Here is a 20,578-nt window from a genome sequence, read left to right as displayed (position 1 = left end):
TTATGACATTTTTTTTGAACAAATTACAAGAGTCCAATTTCCACAAATCCAGAATTATTTTTATTAGGTAACATTATAGGGATAAGACCCAAATTGAAATTAACTAGATATCAGATAGAATTTGATAAAATTACATTAGCAGTGGCCAGAAAGTGCATTGCAGTTGCTTGGAAATCTGATTCATACCCAAGTTTGGAACGATGGAATGGGGAAATGTACAGCTGGGATCCCCTGGAGAAAATTACATATAATTTAAGGAAAAAATATGATATATTTTTTACAAATTTGTCACCCGTATCTACAAAAAAAGAGTATTAATTTTTAAATTTTATTAGATACCTCAGTGTTCTTCTTAGCCGCTATGACCTGCGTGGAATCCATTAATAATGAAATAGATATGAGTTTTAGACTAGACGGATTTTAACCCTCACAGCATTCTCATTTTTATTTTTTCTTTCTCTTTTTTTTCTTTTTGTCCTAACACTTTATGTATTCTCTTTCCTTTCTTCCTTTTTTCTTGGGATTGTGGGAGGTGAGGGGAGGGCTTGTTGGGGTATCATCATGTGGTTGATACTCAACATATTTGTATTTTCAAATATATTGGAATGCATGTATGGTTAAAAATGTTAAATTAAATATATTTTTAAAAATACAGAGACTACACTGCAAGGTGGAAACCATGGCAAAGGTGGTCTGCTTTGGACCTTTTGATCTTTATGCCTCCACACTTTGCTCTTGCCATTACTGTGATACAGGTTCATCTTGGTCTCATCTGTCCACAATTTCTTTTACCAGAATTCTGCAGGTTCTTTTAAATATTTCTTGCCAATCTGTAATTTGGCCATCCTTTCTATGGCTAACTACATCTTGCATTGTAGCCTCTGTATTTCTGTTCATGGGGTCTTCTGCGGACAGTAGTCATTGACATATCTACACCTGCCTCCAGAAGAGTGTTTCTGATCTGTTGGACATACGTATGTGGATTTTTCTTCATTATGACGAGAACTTTTCTGTTATCAGCAATGGAGGTCTTCCTTGGAATACCAGTCCCTTTGCAATTACTGTCCTCACCAGTACACCCTTTCTTCTTAATGATATTCCAAACTGTTGACTTTGGTCATCCTAAAGATTGCGTGATGGCTCTTACTGTTTTATTCTTGTTTTTCAGCCTTGTGGTGGCTTCTTTGACTGTCATTGGCACAACTCTAGTCCTCGTGTTGAAAAATGGCCACTACTGACACCAAAGGTGATCAAAAGCTTAGAAGCAAGCCTAGTTCTCTTATACCTGTACCAATGAAGCAATTAAACATACTGATTACAAATACCTGTGAAGCCAAATTTATGGAGCCTGAAATGAGGGGACTATGTATGAAAAGTGCTAAAATTTCTACACAATCAAACCAAAATGTATACAAATAATCTTGAATAAAATCTGGAATGTGCACTTCAATTACATGCAAATTGTTTGATTACAAATTTAAAACTTTGAAGCACAGGGGCAGAAAAAGGAAAAGTGTGTCTTTGTCCCTGACATTATGGAGGTCATTATGGCTGTGTGCAGGCCAGCACATGGGCTGAAGGACCTGTACTGAGCTGTAATGTTCTATGTTTAAATTTTCTGTAACTTTATTAAATTTTGTGCAGTTTTTATCACTTAAATGTTAGCGGTTTCTACATTCCTCTTTAAAAAAAAAATTGATTACTGGCAGGAAAACAAAATTTCGCTGGTCGTCATTTATTGGTAGATGAACATTGTGTCACTATGACAAATAATCAGATTTCTGGATGTGCAAAGGAGACAATAGATTCCAGTTACTGGTTGTGAATTTTTTTTTAATCTTAAATTAAATTTAAACATACAGCACAGTAACGGGCAATTTCAGCCCACAAGTCCATGCCCCCCAATTTACACCCAATTAACCTACACCCCTGGTACGTTTCAAATGGTGGGTGGAAACCGGAGCTCCCGGGAAAAAACCCATGCAGACACAGGGAGAACGGACCAACTCCTTACAGACGCCACGGGATTTTAACCCCGGACCCGATGGCCTGCACTGCAAAGGCGTCACACTAACCGCTACGCCAACCGTGCACCTCTCCATGCCACCCACTGACCTTGGCAATAAGTGAGAGCAAAGAGACACCCCATTCCCTCCCCTCAACCACAACCTCAGTTTAATGAGTCCCTGGTAGATGAAGAAAGAGCATGGGTTTGTGTAAACAGCAATTGTGGTTTTTTTCATTTTTTTATATGTGAGCTTCTTTGGGAGATTGCATAAAAATGTGTCCTCTTTGCCTTCTCACAGATGTCCCAGTGAGAGTCACCAGTGAATCATATTACTCAAATGAACACAATTTTAATGTAATTTCAATCAAGGTTAAATACTAAAATACAACACCTGCAGCAAACATGTTCCGAAGAGCCCCTGCAACAATGGTTTGAACTTCCGCCAATGTGTTTCTGGCTTCCTCTATCTCGCACCAGATGAGAAACACATCTTCTCTTACTCCAGCCCCTGAAAGAACACAAACTAATTACTCTCGTTGATTAGTATCACCACCTTCACTGATTAGATCTTTATCCACCATTTGACAGTTTAGGACACATTAACTGAAATAAAGTGCAAATAAAAACATACAAAGCACATAAGCAATGAGATAACCTGTAAACTGCCACACAGATCTAGCTCATGCTTTAATGGCCAGCATAGCATTCGTTACCAAGCATGTGAGTATCTGGTAAAATGGATGAACACTCAAATAAACTTTTGTTTCAATAGGTCCGATCTTAATGGTTCTTATTATATGGCTTTATTCACAAGCTTTCATTATGTTAGTTATACAAAGTATAAACATTCAGCAACTATCAATGGAACATGTGTATAAAGAAATTTTAGTAATAAACTACAATATCGCCATTAAACAGGAAAGTCCGCAGATGCAGCGACTGTAGTACGATACAGCAATGTGCTGGAGAAACACAGCAGGTCACCCAGCGTTGATAGGAAGTAAAGGAATGTAACCGATGTTTCGGGCCTGAGCCCTTCAGGAGCCTGCATGCTATTTGCTCCTACCTTGACAAAGTTGGTTATATCTCTTTGCTTCCTAATAGGTGCTGCTTGACTACCTTCTATGCACGGTTTAATGAGAAGAGCAGGTTGACGCAGAAGAAAGCTCCATGTCCCCCTGATGATCAGGCCCCCTGTATAGCTGCAGCTGAGGTGAGGAGAACCCTATCCAAGGAGAACCCACACATGGCAGCAGGACCAGACAACGTACATGATCAGGCCTCAATGACAACCACCCTGTGGCACTGACCTTCAGCATTATGAAATGCTTTGAACACATCAAAGCATCCCCAGAGAGATATTGGACCCATTTCAATTCACCTATAGAAGAACCGTTCCACAGGTGATGTTACAGACTTGTCCCTTCATTCCATCTTGATCCACCTGGAGAATGACACTACTTACACCAGGCTGCTATTCATTGACTTCAGCTCGATGTTTAATACAATCATTCCCCAGAAGCTGGTGGAGAAGCTGTCCGTGCAGGGACTCAATGTCCCCCTTTGTAAGTGGATTCTGGACTTCCTAACGAGAAGACCACAGTCTGTTGGGGTCAGTAGCAGAATGTCGAGCACCGTCACGCTGAGCATTGGTGCACTTCAGGGATGTGTGCTCAGCCCACTCCTGTTCACGCTTCTGACCCACGACTGCATCACCAGCTCCAACAGTGTCATCGGGTTTACAGATACACAACAGTAATTGGCCTCATCAGCAATGACGATGAGTTACACTACAGAGGTGAAAAATCTCGTGAAATAGCGTGAGTAACAACCTGAGTCTCAATATGGACAAGACAAAAGAGATGATAGAGGACTCCAGGAGGGCCTGGAACAACCACCCTCATTAACACATTAACAGCTCTGTAGTGGAGAATGGAGAGCGCAAAGTTCCTTGGAGTTCACTTATTTAGTAACCTATCGTGGACACACAACACCTCCTCACTTGTCAGGAAGGCACAACAGCAACCACACTTCCTGAGAAGGTTTCTGGTACCATTATGTCCTGCCTGGAGGTCAATCTACAGGACCATAAGAGTGGCAGAGAGGATCAATGGAGTCTCCCTCCCCACCCCAATGACATAACCTACCGGGATGGTTGTCTGAAGAGGGTGCGCAAAATCATTGAGGACCCCCTTCCACCCTGCACACAGCATCCATCGGGGAAGAGATACAGGAGTATCAAAGCCAGCATTACCAGGCGGAGGAGACTGTACATGGGCAGTGAGAATGCTGAGCGACCAAAGGAATTGCTCACATAAACCATCCGAGACCCTCATAAGCAATATTTATTTATTGATCTGGATAGATGAATACTTGTCCTGCATGTGTATTGTTTGTTTGTATGCGTGTTGTATCTGGTAGTGTATCTGCCTGTTTTGCACTGAGGACTGGAGAACGCTGTTTCATCAGGTTGTACTTGTACAATAAGATTATAAACAAATGCGACTTACTGAGTTTTTTCAGCATTTTTGTGTATTGCCATTTTGTTTTTACTACTGGAATTAATCATAAATAGTTTGTCATTTTTATAAAATAAAAACAAAAGGATCAACTATGTATCTGACTTAATTTCTCTTTCTTTTTAGTGGGAATCTTTCCTGCGGCAAACTGCCACAACAACATGGAATTTACATTTGATTTGAAAAGGAAAGTTTAGGAAAAAAAAATTTTTCCATCATTGCAACACAACTCCATTTCACAAAGCAGATTAATTTTAAAAAACCAGGAGATCTCATCTTTGACCTCACACAGAACCGCCATTCAGCTGGCTGGGGTGCAGACATTCAATAGCCATCTTCTTAAGCAGTTTCTTCATTTTTTTTCTCTCCAAAGGTTTTCCAAGAAACAAATGTTCAAAACGTTTTGACTAGGTCTTGAAGTTCCATGCACTTTACACACTAACTTCCACTGGCTGCTAACGTCAGAAGTTCCCCTGAAACCAATCTAATTTTTTCCAACATTAATGCCCATCAAGGGGTCTTCCAGTCTTTTTTTGTACCTCTCCCTCATTCCTCGCCTCAAGAATTCTGCCTTTAGTGCTGTCAGTTAGACTCGACAGACCAGAAGTCGAGATTAATAGGCTTTAATTGCTATAAACTTGCAGTCATAGCTTACATGCTGTTGGCCCATTTCCAAGGCAGTGCTGAGAGAGGGGATTGGGTGGCACTGTCTTTATTAGGAATCCTGGAGGGGGAAGAGTTACAGTATCAGGGGTGGGCCAACCAGTACAATGACTGTAATAGTGTTCCACCACACCGCCTCACTAAACTACTTCACTTTGCTTCTTCTCCCCGTGTGTCTTCAGCATACCTTAGTGCAGTAAATCTGCTAATCAGAAAACCTGATAGTTCAGCATCTGCCTCACCAGATGATGTTTGACACACTCCCAATTCACCAGGTCCCTGGTTTCCGTAATCCCTTCCGACTCACCTGGGCTCTGGTTCCCACACTCACTTTCGAATCAGCAAGATGCCAGTTCCTACTCACCAAGGCCCCAGTTCCCACAATCCTTTTCACACATTGGTTCCTGCACCCCCCCCCCCCCCCCCACCCTTCACTTATCAGGACCCTGGAGGCCATTGTTCCGGCACTTGCTTCCAACTTAATGGGTTCTCTAGAAAAATTCTTATAACACTATGTTACATCTAAATAAAAGTGTGTATCAAAATTGTTTAATATACAAAAGTGCTGGAGAAACTCAGCAGGTCATGCAGTGTTCTTTATGGCAAGATACAGTACATAATCAACATTTCGGGACTGAGGCCTTTATCAAGGTATGAAAAAAACTTTTTCCACCATTTTTGCATGTTAAACTAGATCACAGAATCTGCAGACTTTCTTGTTTAACAGAATCAAAATTGTACTGGAGTGTCACTAGGAATAATATCCAGTATGGAAAATCTGTTAGTCTGTACAACCACAACCCAGACTGCATCCACTGAACGAGTGGAGGTTTTTGCTGGAGGCCTTGTGACAATGGGAAAACCTGCCCAATTCACCTTTCCACAGAATGCAATTCACCGAGCAAATAATGCAAGCTTGGAGGGACCCAAGAGGTCAGTCAGCATCCATGGGTAGAAATGGTCAAGCAGCATTTCCAAATGGGCCACTTAATCGAGACTTTCTTTAAACTATTTCTACCCATGGTTGCTGTTAAGTTCCACCAGCTTCTCATTATTTGCTCAAAATACAACTTTTGTTTTTATCCAATCCAATTCACCAAGTCTATAACTTGGGTTTATCCTAATCAGCCTGTCATTTATCTTTGGGGATGAAATCGACAAAGTAAAAAGCACAGGTAGAATATGGGCTAAAGACTGCAGCTGCTGGGATCAAGAATAAGAAAACTCACCGGGTTCAGCAGCATTTGGGGAGTAAAAGAGACAATCAATGATTCAGGTGGAGACATTGCATCAGAACTGAGCATTTAAATGGGAGATGATCACTAAGGTGACGGGGGGAGGGGTGGAGCTGACAAGTGTTAGGTGGATCCAGGTGAGGAATGGTTGCACTAACAGGCCCCCTCTCCCATGCCACCCAATTACACCCGGAGGAAACCCACGCAGACATGAAGAGAACATAAAAATTCCTTAAAGGCAGTGTGGATTTTGAACCCTGGTCCCGATCGCTGGTGCTGTAATAGTGTGGTGCTAACCACTAGGCTAAATGTGCCGCCCCATGGTAGATGGGGAGATGGAGACAAGTGATGAGGGAGGGAAGGGTGGAGAGAGGGGGAGGTGATGTGGAGCTGAGGATTATGGAAACATGATAAGAAGATGATGAATGGAATCAGATAAGGGAAGGCTGTTGGGCAGGTGGGAACAGTATGGGAGATAATGGGGGCACCAACAAGAGGAATGCATGTGTAATGGACAGATGAAGCCAGTAATGGAAGAGGAAAGAAACTGGGTAACAGGGAGCTGAGGGGTGGGGAGAATTTGTGGAGTGGGAGAGCAGACCTGGATAGAACAGGAGAGGATTTGTGCGACACTGCATGTATCAAATGAAATAGATGAGGTTGGAGGAAGCTTTGCTTTGCCTGGAAGGACTGCTTCCATCTCTGGATGTAGGTGAGGGAGGAGGAGGAGGGATAGGTGTTTTCAGGGGATGGTTTGGGATATGTCGGAAGGGACGAGCATACCAGAGATAATTGTGTCTGCTGAAAGCAGAGGGGGTGAGGAGGGAAAGATGTGACAGACATTGGGACCACATTGCAGCTCATGGAGGTGTCGAAGAATGATGCGCTGCCCGCAGGGCATCAGGGGTATCAGGGGTGGGCCAACCAGTACAATGACCGGGGAAGATGAAAGGTGAGGACCAAGGAACTGTTCTGGCTGGAAGGAGGAAAGATGAGCAGGAAACAGAGTAAATGAGAGCGAGGGATCCATCAGATGGCCTGATGGTCATTGATGAGATTATGGTCCATGGGTAGGTATGAGATGGAGTGGGAGAGCTGCCAGGTAGAGGCATGTCTGCTACACTGTAATAGCGCCATCCTTCCTTGATCATGCTTCACACCAGTTGTTCACTGACAGCTACACGAGACTCCAGGGACATATGCTGACAGAGATTTATGGAAAGCAAGTACGCGTCTTTCCCCCTGTGGTGTTCCATCATCTCCAATAATAATTCCACCTGAAATCTGCCAGACTTTGGATTCTCCTTATGCAATTCCCTCAGGGGCAAAGGATGATTTGCCTGTAAACTCTGTTCCAGGAGTCCTTTGTGGGATATGCAGTCACTGCCGTAGCTTAAGCAAATGGATCTCGACAGGATGCTTATTCTGTTCTTTCATGCGGGTTTGAATACTCCAGTCAGACAGAGTGGCCCCAAGTGTTGAGTGCCTTCGTGGGTGCTTCCCCGGACAGTGGGATACTACTGGATAGACTGCCTTTGGAGACATTGTGCAGAGGAAGTTCATTAGCTTGATTGCAGAAGTGAGGGGTTAGCTTAATTGAGATCGAGTAGCCTGGACTGTGCTGATTGGAGATTAGAGAGACAGAAAGTATAAAATTACAAAGGAATAGGAGATATTTACGCAGAGAAGTTGCTTCCACTTGCAGTTGAGACTAGAACCACTTCCCATCAATTGAAAATATCTTTGTGAGGCGCTGCCTCAAAACTTAAAGGTCCCCCATCAACCTGGGTACACCATCTTCTCACTGCTACCTTCAGGTAGAACATACAGAAACCTGAAGACTAGCATTTCTAGGTTTCTAAGAGTTTTTTAAAAATATATAAAGAATAAAAGAGAGACATGTGTTGACATAGGACCGACAGAAAGACAATACTGGGGAAATTATAATACAAAGATATGGCAGAAGAATTAAATCAATATTTTATGTCTGTATTCACTGTGGAAGATATTAGTAATATCCCGGACAGACAGAGGCTTCAAGGAGTAGAGTTGGATACAGTTAAGATTACTAGAGAAATTGTGCTAGGTAAATTGAATGGATTAAAGATAGATAAATCTCCAAGACCGGATGAGGTACACCCATGGGTTTTAAAAGAGGTGGCTTTGGCGATTGTAGATATATTGGTGACAATCTTCCAGAAATCAATACTCTCTGCCGTGGTTCCGGGGGATTGGAAGGTTGCAAATGTGATTCCATTATACAAGAAAGGTGGGAAACAGAAAAAAGGAAACTATAAATCTATAAGTCTGACGTCAGTGGTTGGGGAAATATTAGAGTCAATCCTCAAGGAAGAAGTTATGAAAAACCTGGAAATGCATGACAGGATAAGTTCTAGTCAATATGGTTTTTTAAAGGGTAGATTATGCTTGACTAACCTATTAGAGAGTTTTGAAGAAATCTCAGGTAGGATAGACAAAGGGGAGGTGGATGTTATATGTTTGGATTTTCAAAAGGCTTTTGATAAGGTGCTGCATGTTAGGCTGCTTAATAAGATAAAGGTTCATGGAATTACCAGGACACTATTAGACTGGATAGAAAATTGGCTGATGGCCAAAAAGCAAAGGGTTAAAATTAAGGGATCCCATTCAGGAGGGGTTGGTCTTGGGACCACTGCTGTTTACAATTGATATTAACGATTTGGATTGTAGAATGAATGGTTTTGCAGCCAAATTTGCAGATGACACTAAGATAGGTGGCAGAGCAGGAACTGTTGAAGAAACTGCAAAATTGCAGAGGATATAGACAGATGGGGAGACTGGTCAAAAATATGGCAGATGAAGTACAATATTGAGAAGTGTTCAGTTCTACATTTTGGCAGTGGAAATAAACAGGCAGAGAACTATTTGGATGGGGAGAAAATTCAATCCTCGGAAGTGCAAAGAGACCAGGGCGTCCTTGTGCAGAGTCATCTAAAAGTTAATGCCCAGGTGGGATTGGTAGTGAAGAAGGCGAATGCTATGCTAGCATTCATTTCAAGATGAATAGTGTATAAGAGTAGAGAGATGTTTAGGAGACTCTATGGGGCACTGGTGAGTCCCATTTGCAGTACTGTGTGCAGTTTTGGGCCCCCTATCTTAGAAAAGATGTAATGTTGTTGGAGAGAGTGCAGAGATTTACTAGGATTATTCCTGGAATGCAGGGGCTGGCATATGGGGAGCGTTTGACAGCTTTTGGATTGTATTCGTTGAAATGTAGGAGAATGATGGGGGATCACAAAGACTTTTCGAATATTGAAAGATTTTGACATAGTAAATGCAGATGTTTCCCTTGATGGATGAATCGAGGACAAGGGGTCATAGTCTTAAAATTAGAAGTTATCCAATTAAAACAGAGAGGAGGAAGAACTTCTTTAGTCAGAGGGTCATGGATCTGTGGAACTCAATGCCGCACAAAGCAGTGGAGGCCAGATCACTGGGAGTATTTAAACAGGAAATGGATAAGCATCCCATTAGTAAGAGTATCAAGGGATCTGGGGAAATGGCTGGAAATTGGAACTAGGTGCAAGCATAATTCAGCTTAGTGTAGAGTCATGGAACAGACTTGATGGGCCTAGTGGCCTACTTGTGTTCCTTTATTTTGTGATCTTGCGAAATTTAAGTTTTTTAATTTAGATATACAGCATGGTAATAGGCCCTTCTGGCCCATGAGCCCTTGCCGCCCAAGTACCCATTTTAACCTACAATTCCCATGGGTTCTGAAGGGTGGGGAGAAATTGGAGCACCCAGAGGAAACTCACACAGCCACGGGAAAAATGTACAAATTCCTTGCAGAAAATGCCGGATTTGAACCCGGGTCGCTGGCACTGTAATATTATGGTTAATCTCTGCTCTCTTTATAGAGATGCTCAACCTTTTAAGAATGTACAAGAACCGAAGCATAATTAGGTGAAATATATCTCCAGCTAACATTCAATCCCTGGAAGAAACACTAACCTGGTGGCACACCCCCAATAAGTTTCCTGTGGATCTTTGGAACCTCTGTATCAGTGCCATTCAAGCCATTGGTGGGAGATATTTCCTCCTCTTCAATTTCATTCATTAAAGCAAATGCATGAAATCTGCTGAGAATCAAAACATGCACATTGAGAAACATTTACCGATAACTCTCAGTGACACCTCAACACTATTTCAGGATACACATGTCTCAATGGCTTTCACAGTTTCTTAACCAGGCTAAAAAATCTGTAATGTTGTCTCACAATTTAATCAGTGAAGTGATTTCAAGCTGACTTGAATCCTTTTTCAGGTGAATATTGATTCAAGGGAAACAAAAAAGCTGCAAAGAAATAGTCAAAGGGGAAAAAGGAAATATCAGGAGGCCAGGAATGAAGTCTGGGATCTAGAACATAGAAATCTACAGCACAGTACAGACTCTTCAGTCCTCAGTGTTGTGCTAACCTAGTAACCTACTCTAACAACTGGGTGGAATTTCTCTACTGCATTACCCTCCATCAACCTCCGTCTTTTAAAAGTTTCTAATTGTACCTCCCTCCACCACCATTGCTGGCAGCACATTCCTTGCATCCTCCACTCTGTGTGAAGAACATCTCCCTGTAGTTATTCCCAAGTACCTTAAAACTAAGACACCATCCCCCCCCCTCCCCCCAACCCCGCAGTGTTAGCCATTTCAGCCCTGGGAAAAAGCCTCTGGACATCCACACTATTAATGCTCTCATGTTGTACACCCCTATCAGGTTTTCTTCATCCTCCGTTCCTCCAAGGAGAAAAGACCACATTCACTCAAACTATCTTCATAAGGCATGATCTCCAATCCAGTCAACATCCTTGTAAATTTCCTCCACACCTTTTCTGTAGAAACCATATAGGAAACTATAATGAGGTGACCAGAATTGAACACAATATTCCAAGTGGGGTCTAGCCAAGGTCTTCGACAGCCGCAACATTATTCCATGGCTCTTGCATTCAATCCCAGATATCAATTGCTTCCAGGCAAACTTATTTCCATACCTTCACAAGCATTAAGATTTAGGGTCTAGTACACACATTAAAAGTGATAGAGAGGTACAAGAACTTCAGATGTTAGAATCTTGAGAAAATGATTTCTTGTAACTGAGTATATCATTCCAAAATATTTAAATATATTTATCTTATTTATGTATATGAGATTATTATGTGCCATTAAATTGTATGTGTATACATGCTCACCAATATCCAGACATACCCCATTTTGTCTGGTTGCATATGTAACAGTCAAATGATAATAAATGTGAATTTGAACTCAAACTTGAAAAGATGGAGGGATTCAGCTGGGCAGGTTGCATCCATGGAGAGAAATGGTCAGTTAACATTTTGGGTGAGGACCCTTCATCAAGAGTAAGGTTGGAAGGACAAATATAAAAGGGAGGGAGGGTCAGTTATGGAGGTAATAGGATAGTGGGCAAATGAAGAGGGAGAGACATGTAGGGCAGGAGAGCACTGGAGGTGTCAGTTAGGGGGTGGTTGGCTGAGAGGAACTGAGTGCGGCTGTAGTTAGAGGGCAGATGGAACAGGATTGTGGTAGAGGATACCTGAAAAGGAAAAATTCAATATAAGTTTTCTAATTAAATTTTGTATGAGTGACACAGGTGCAATGGGGGGGGGGGGGGGGGGGAAGGGAAGGTTGGTTGTTTTCCAATCTCTATCTTCGCAAGTTTCTGTTACACAAGCTGTATCATTTGTGCATGCATCGAAAAACAAGTTTATGTTGGTTTAGTTACATCTTTTTCACATAATTGTGAGTAAATTTTCTGTGGAGATTTGTGAATTCCGAAAAGGTGAGTGTTTGTAGAAGTACAGCCATAATATAGGTGGGGTGGGGGGTTACCTGTACTCATTAATTGTCACAACCTCCTCCTGTTTCTGTTTCCACTTTTAAATTTAGACATACCTACAGCTTGGTAACAGGCCATTCCCACACCCCCCCCCCCACAAGCCAGTGATGCCCAATTTACACTCAATTAACCTACAATCCCGGCATGTTTCGAATGGGGGAAGGAAATTAGAGCCCTTGGGGAAAACCCACAGAGACACGGGTGTAATGCGTGTCGAAAGAACCAAAGACTTGTTGATCCGAACCAAGGCTTTTATTAACTAAAAGACTGGAGCATATCACAAGTAGGTCGACCAGTCCAGAATGACCTGGTCTGGCAAGGAGCAATCCTTTAAGACCTGCCAGTAGGTGTGGCTACACTCTCAGTCAATCACAGTCATCCTACACTATCATCTGTTCTTTCTTTGGCTTGGCTTCGCGGACGAAGATTTATGGAGGGGGTAAATGTCCACGTCAGCTGCAGGCTCGTTTGTGGCTGACAAGTCCGATGCGGGACAGGCAGACACGGTTGCAGCGGTTGCAGGAGAAAATTGGTTGGTTGGGGTTGGGTGTTGGGTTTTTCCTCCTTTGCCTTTTGTCAGTGAGGTGAAGTACATATACACATTGGTGATAGAATCTGTACTATGACAACGGGGAAAACGTAATGACTCATTACAGACAGCGCAAGATTCGAATCCTTGCCTCAATCAGTGGCTCTGCAAAGGCATGGCATTACCCATTAGTCCAATCGTGCCACCCTTAATGTTTATCTTATTTTATCTTTTATTTTATCTTATTTTATTAACTTTAGATTAAAGCAAATCATCCTATTTTCGTGCCTCTTTAACCTTTTGTCTTGCATGGTGCAAGAAGATTTGTCAACATATTCTTCTAGCATATGTTCCACAATTATTTTTTTTAAAAAAACAATAAAAGGATCATTTTGTTTTCTTGTAACATCACCTTCTCCTTCAATTTGCAAAACTTTATTTGCTTTAAAGAACACACGTATTCATTTGATATGCAAATTTATCCTACTGTTAGGGATGCCAGTCCATATTAATGGTGACTCCTTGATTGCCTTAACGGCAAAGTTTAATGTCATGTATTATTGATGTGATGTAATATATTATTACATTTCAATAAAAAGAACTTTTGAACCTTTAAATGCTCATTCTCCTGATACAGTCAGTCAGACCAAGCACATTGACCTATTTCAATTAACAATAGCACAGCAAAAGATAGTGCACTTGATAATCCTGTGATAAGTCAATTCCAGTACAACTTACCCCATCCATCACTACGAATGCCTCAGACAAATGAAATTCCATGGGAGCAGTGAATGGGAAACCAAATATTTGGTAGGTTAATTGGGTGTAATTGGTCAGCATGGGTCTCAATGGCCAACATCAGCTTCTGCCATGTTGTAAATAAATTCCAATTTAAGAGAAATTGGAATAGATGCTGAAGCTTATCACCCTGGAGTCATCAATGTTGTTCAGCAATCAATTGGAATCACCATTGCAGATTTGTCACTCAAATATTACGGGACATGTACATCGTTGTATGTACATCCAAAATGGGGGTGGTTTATTTGCAACGTAGAACACTTCAACTATACATGTGCAGTTGTCTTCAACCTCCTGTTCTACCACTATTCCAGTCAGTGTGATTAGGTGTACCACAAGATTCTTCTATCTTAAAGTATAACATTTTATCCAAACGTAGATACACACAGAACACTATGTCTATGCAGATGGATAGGTTATAAATTTCATAAAAAGTTTTTTTCTTGGTCACTGAGTCTGCGGCAGACCACGAGCACATATATTGTCACGTCATAAAACATAAAATGTGATATTACACAAAATTTCCCAGTCTACCATAAGGCAAAGATTTGCTCTCAGCAAAATTTGCCCAGCCCTTTTTACAGTCAGAGAAAGGGAAGCAAGAGAGTCACTGAATGTCCAGCGGTCCTGCAAACTCCACAGCCACAGCTTTCAGTCCAAACCATCAGCAACACAAGCTTTAGACACTTCCGACACAATCAGGAAGCCTCCAGCACCTTCTGTCATCCTGGTCCCAATACCTGATACCTCTTCATCCAGTCTCCAGCAGTCTACAGCCTGGTGTGAGTTAGTAGGCAACATTCGAAGAGCACCCAAAAACAACTTGATCAGGAACAGGCTCACTTGAAACTAGGAAGCACCCTTTCATTAGAGAGGATTCTAAAAGCTTTGAACACCCCTCCCTCAAAGGTTGCCATCAATTGAAAATCCCTACTGATAAAAATTTATGTTAAATTTTAAATTGGTAAAGCAATGCACTGGTCTTCAGTGCTTTTAACTAATTACAAAATGTTTAATTCTCAAGTTGATGAATAAAAGGAAACACTCACAGATATTATAACATCTTTCATTTACTATGTTTGTGAGATGAATCTGTGCAATAATTAATAGCTCTTAAAATCCAGGTCATCAATAAAATAAGCAATTTGCACATCAAGATAATGAATCAGAAATCCAAAGCCTTTAAGTAGATACTGAAATACCATTACAATTTCAAATTGTAATTATCTTAAAAACATACTGTGACAGAGTATATAGATATGTTTTTGGGAGATAAATTGGGAAAGGTTTGCTAGAGTACATTACATACAAACACTAAAACAGATCTTATTTAAAATACTGGAGCTCTGCCGCATGCTAGACATATCGGGGCCTCAGAGATTTTCCAAGAGCTTTGAAGAGTGCTCAAGAGACTTCACTAATAGATTGTTGTTTACAAAAGGAGCCAGAATTAAGTTAGGTTATTAATGTTGTATTGTAATTATATTATTTTATATCTTTTCTTTAAATGTAATTTTTCTTTTTATTCCTGTGATAAAATCTTTAAATAAAGTTTTTTAAAAAAAACAAAAGGAGCCAGAGATTGTCTGGAAGAGAACTTGTTGCTCTAGGAGGGTCGTGTGGTTTTGCAAGCAGAGAGAGTCAAACAGGCTTTTCTCTGTGTGTGTGTGTGTGTGTGTGTGTGTGTGTGTGTGTGTGTGTGTGTGTGTGTGTGTGTGTGTGTGTGTGTGTATGTGTGTGAGAGAGAGAGAGAGAGATCACTTGTACAGTGCTGCAGCTGGGACTGGACAGGATAAGCTGGAAAGCTTATGGAAAGCCCATTTGGAAGATGGCCTGGTCAAAGCCCTTGTAGTTCATGCAAGAGGAGAGGACTGGCTGTCTAATGTTTCACTTGGAATAAGAGAAACAAAAAGGAACTCTGTGGTGATCTGAAAGAAAGAGGTTATCATCTGGAGAACCCTGAAGGGGGCAAGTTTCGTCAGCAAGACACTGAAGTGGCTGATGGAAGTACATCAGTTGTGGATGTCCTGGATGTCTCTGAAAACTGACAAGAACCTTCCTGAGCAGAACCATTTAGACCATTTACCTTTCAAGCACCAAGGCCTGGTGAACTTTAAAAATATTAAATTCTGTGCACAGTATAAGAATGGCCTGCAACCAGTAAACATGTGAATCCAAGAACTTTTCTGAACTTACACACACATTGCATACATGTGCACTTAGAATTAGAAAGGGGATAAGTTAGATTAAGTAAGTCAATAGTGATAAGTTAAAGTTTGATTCTATTTTCATGTTTAAAGATAATTAAAAGCAACTCTTATTTAAGAAACCATTTGTCTTGGTGAATATCTATTGCTGCTGGGTTTTGGGGTCCTCTGGGCTCATAACAATACCAGTAAATTTTTAACTTTTTTGGGACAATTGAATTTATAAATTAAATTTTCAGTTCACAATATATTTGGCTGAAGACATGATATTTCACCCCCTTTTAAATTTATTCCTCGGGTTTTGATTTCTTGGCTTTATTTGAAGGAAATGGCCTTTATGATTTCGGCACAACAGAATGAAGGAGAAAACTGTTTGCTCACTCTCCTACCTACAAATTGCAGTGGTTCACTGATGAGAGTCATTGAATTGGTCAAAACTCACAATGTTCCAGCAAGCCACCCCCCACTAGTCATCAACAACTCTGTAGTAGAGAGAGTGGAGAGTACCAAGTTCCTTGGTGTTTACTTAACTTGTGATCTATCATAGGCACTCAACATCTCCTCACTTGTCAGGAAGGTGCAACAGTGACTACATTCCCTGAGGTGACTGAAGTGGGCAATGTTGCCACCCACTATTACCATATGTGCTCAAGTAATAGTCAACCCCCACCCTTTTTTGGCCCAAAAATCTTGTGTTTTCTATATGACCTGTGTAAAAGTCACCCCCCCTCCCCCCCACCGCATTTTTGAGCCTGACCACCTGCCCATTTGAGCTCCCGATGCCCCAACTGCAGACCCCGGCTTCGGCTGCCACCCATCCGAGCTCCCGACGCCCTGACTGCAGATACTTGCCTTGACTGCCTGGTCATCTGAGCTCTCAGTCTGTCTCCTCGGCCCCGGCTCACCCATCCGAGCTCCCGATGCCCCGAACATGGACACACTACTCAATCACAGCCATCCGAGCTCCTGACACCTTAAACGACGCATGTACTTACTGCTGTCAAAATTATGACCCATGAAAAAGTCAACCCCCCCCAAATTTGACCCAATAAAGTGGTCCAAGAAACTCCACTATGACACGAGTTTATACGGTATGTTAATCTCCTACAGGAACTCTAATAAGAGCGTCATGGCCAGCTGCATCACAGTGTGATTCAGTTACCACAGAGAAATGGATCAGAGGTCAATCCAGAGGACCATAAGAGTAGCAGAGAAGATTGTGGCATCTTCTTCCCACTACCCTCCTCCCCCCCCCCCCCCCCACCCCAATGATGTGATCTACCAGGATTGTTGTCTGAAGAGTGTGTCATTGAGGGCACTTTCCACCCAGCACACAGTATCCTTCAGCTGCTCTCATCAGGAAGGAGATACAGGAGTATCAGAGCATCCGCCACCAGGCTGCGGAACAGCTTCTTCTCACAGGAAGTGAGCCTACTGAACAACCAAAGGAACTGCTCACATTAACCATCCGAGACTCTCATATTTAAAAAAACAATATTTATTTGTCCTGCATATGTATTGTTTGTCTGGCCGTGTGTTTGCGCTTTTTGCACTGAAGACCGGAGAACACTGTTTTTACAGGTTGTACTTGTTCAATCAGATGACAATAAACTTGACTTGGTGCCAAAAGATGCAAGTTTAAAGTGGTGGGAAATGATAAAATATGATAAAGTGGATGGCAAGCTTTGTCCAGTTTTGTTTGCCCATTTTCACTTGAAATTCCTGGGCATAAGAAAAGTAGAAGAGTTTGTTAATGAAGGGATGTTGGCGATGGTTATCAAGCAGGCATTACTAATCTATATCAGGGACAATAATCAAATACAGTCAATGCTGGAAATATGGGCGGAAAATGTCAGGAAGCATCTTTGGAAAGGGAAGCTGAGTTACTGTTTCAGGTCAGTGACCTACCCTCGGAATTCATGATTGAACATTAACATAACCTGAACTCTGGAGATCTTTAGTCTGTCACCAAACAATTATGCCAGAAATTAGATCACATCCTCTCACGGTTTTCAATTTTACACCAGGAAATTTATTTTAAAAGTCAAATGTAATTGAAAATTGGGGAGACAGCACAGATTGTCTCAGGGCTTTCGCACATCTGAATAGCAAAATGCCCACATTCCTCATAGCTCTTCCCTAACCAACTCATCTGAAGTACTGATTGCTGGAAATCCAATTCCCAACCCTCTCCACATCCACCCCGGGTATCTGACATTCTTTTTTCATCACTTACTCAGCACCTGAAGTTTGTTCCTCATGTTAAGGCCGATAGCTATGGAACATAGGAAGTAGGAACAGGAGTAGGCCAAAAATAGCCCATCGAGCCTGCTCCACCATTCAATACGATCATGGCTGATCTAATTTATGACCTAACTCCACCTACCTGCCTTCTCCCCATATCCCCTAATTCCTCTATCATGTAAAATTTATCTAACCGAATTTTAAATATGTTTAATGAAGCAGCCTCAACCACTTCCCTGGATAGAGAATTCCAAACATTCACTACTCTCTGGGAAAAACTATTTTTCCTCATCTCTGTCCTAAATCTACTCCCCCGAATCTTGAGACTGTGTCCTCTCGTTTTAGTTTCCCCGGCCAGCCTCAATGAATTTCCAATCTGGAGGTCCACGGGCATCACAATTATTAGCCCACAGTGCAACTAATGACAACAAGCTACCTCAGGCACTGCACAGCTACTAAGCCTCAGTGCAAGAAGTAAAACACAAAAGTATCCAGACACCTGGGTTGAAGTAAAAGCACAATGCTGGAGAATCTCAGCTGGTCAAACAGGGCACTTTATGGAGCAAAGATAAAGATGTATAATCAACGTTTCAGGTTTGAGCCTCGATGAAGAAGTTCAAGCCTGAAACATTGGTTTTGTCTTCTTTCTTTGGCTTGGCTTCGCGGACGAAGATTTATGGAAGGGGTAAAAAGTCCACGTCAGCTGCAGGCTCGTTTGTGGCTGACAAGTCCGATGCGGGACAGGCAGACACGATTGCAGCGGTTGCAAGGGAAAATTGGTTGGTTGGGGTTGGGTGTTGGGTTTTTCCTCCTTTGCCTTTTGTCAGTGAGGTGGGCTCTGCGGTCTTCTTCAAAGGAGGTTGCTGCCCGCCAAACTGTGAGGCGCCAAGATGCACGGTTTGAGGCGTTATCAGCCCACTGGCAGTGGTCAATGTGGCAGGCACCAAGAGATTTCTTTAGGCAGTCCTTGTACCTTTTCTTTGGTGCACCTCTGTCACGGTGGCCAGTGGAGAGCTCGCCATATAACAGGTTTTGTATCTTTATACTAATACCACCATACTGCATGAATTCCTGACCCCTCTATGTCTTGCTCATTTAATTAGCTGTCCAGATGCCTCAGTAGTGTTTCTGCCTCCAGCACCTCCACTGGCAGCTCATTCTAACTATTCTTTGAGTGAAAAAAATGCACCCCTGAGATCCCCTTTAAACCCCCTCCTTCCCACCTTAAGCCTGTGCCTTCTCTAGTTTAAACACCCCATACTGACTCTGGCTTTCTACCCAATCTGTTCCTTCATAGTTTTCTTCATCTCCATGATGTCACTATTCAGCCCCTTGGGATAAAGACATCCAGGCCTTCCATCCAGGAAGCATTGTTGTGAACCCTCTCTGGCTTAATCACATCTTTCCTGCTGTGTAGCTCCCAGAGTTGCACACAATACTCCCAAGTGTGCTCGAAATAACAGTTAGTACAACTGCAACATGATGCTCTAACTCTTCCACTCAATGCTTCAGCCAATGAAGGCAAAATGGCTAAGTACTGATGGCAACTCTGTGACAACAGGCAGAAGGCAATTTTGTGTTATGTTACATGTTCTTCCCTATTACATGACGATAAAGTAATCTTGAATCTTGAAATGCCATTCACCTCCTTCACTTCGTTGTCTACCTATGTTTCCACTTTCAGGGAACGTTACACCTCTGTTCAGTCCTCACCATTCCCTATCCATGTCCTGCTCTGTTTAACTGCTCAAAATGGGTCACTTCACGCTTGGCTGAGTAAAATTCCATCCGCCATAACTCTGCCTACTTTCCTGGCATGATCAATGTCCTACTGCAACCTAAGACACTGTCTGCTCTACTGCCAATTTTGGTGTTCCCTGCAAACTTAGACACCTCAGAAGTAAAACAAAAGCTGCAAAGTGAAGCTTCCACCAATGTTGCAATGCTCAACAAGTCCCGACAGTTCTGGTAGGAGTTAATCATTGTTCCTTGTGGCTTGTCCTACCTTCCTGAAGTGCAATGAGCCAATTCTTTCAGAAACCGGACTGTCGCTTCCTCCTGTGCATTGAATGATATGACGTGGACTGGACAAGGGCTGTTGGCCAACTTCTGACGCAAAAGCTCCCTCAAGCCTCGAGGACCATCACCAGCAGTAAAATAGTAAACAGCGTCTATCTGCAAAAGAACATTATATGTTTTCCCACTGTTTCTGCCCCCCCTCCCCCCCCCCCATGAAGAAACATGAAATGACCAATCTGGTCCAGTGGGAAATTCATGTTCTCAGCTCATCTGACTCAGTGAGTTACAAGGGAAGATATTACTTGTCTGTATTTTTTTTTAAAACTCTTCCACATATACTAATGTCCTGATTTTACCTGATTAAAAATTCCTAATCAGACACTATAGTACTTCACAGGAATATGTATCAAAAATTAATGAACAAATATTAAAGCAGAGTTTAAAATTCTAATTATAAATATATGA

General features: G+C 42.0%; 1 protein-coding gene across 1 annotated transcript in view; it reads right to left on the bottom strand.

Annotated features, from left to right (window-relative positions):
- The window catches only part of LOC138740075 (von Willebrand factor A domain-containing protein 3B-like), a 165,628-nt gene that overhangs the window by 117,571 nt on the left and 27,479 nt on the right, over positions 1-20,578 (bottom strand). Inside the window, 3 exon segments of the mRNA XM_069892499.1 lie at positions 2,400-2,516; positions 10,419-10,543; positions 20,100-20,269. Coding sequence (XP_069748600.1) covers positions 2,400-2,516; positions 10,419-10,543; positions 20,100-20,269 — 412 coding nt within the window.

Source organism: Narcine bancroftii, chromosome 7 (genome assembly GCF_036971445.1).
Source record: "Narcine bancroftii isolate sNarBan1 chromosome 7, sNarBan1.hap1, whole genome shotgun sequence".
Lineage (NCBI taxonomy): Eukaryota > Metazoa > Chordata > Chondrichthyes > Torpediniformes > Narcinidae > Narcine > Narcine bancroftii.
This window is presented reverse-complemented; position numbering and strand designations above follow the sequence as displayed.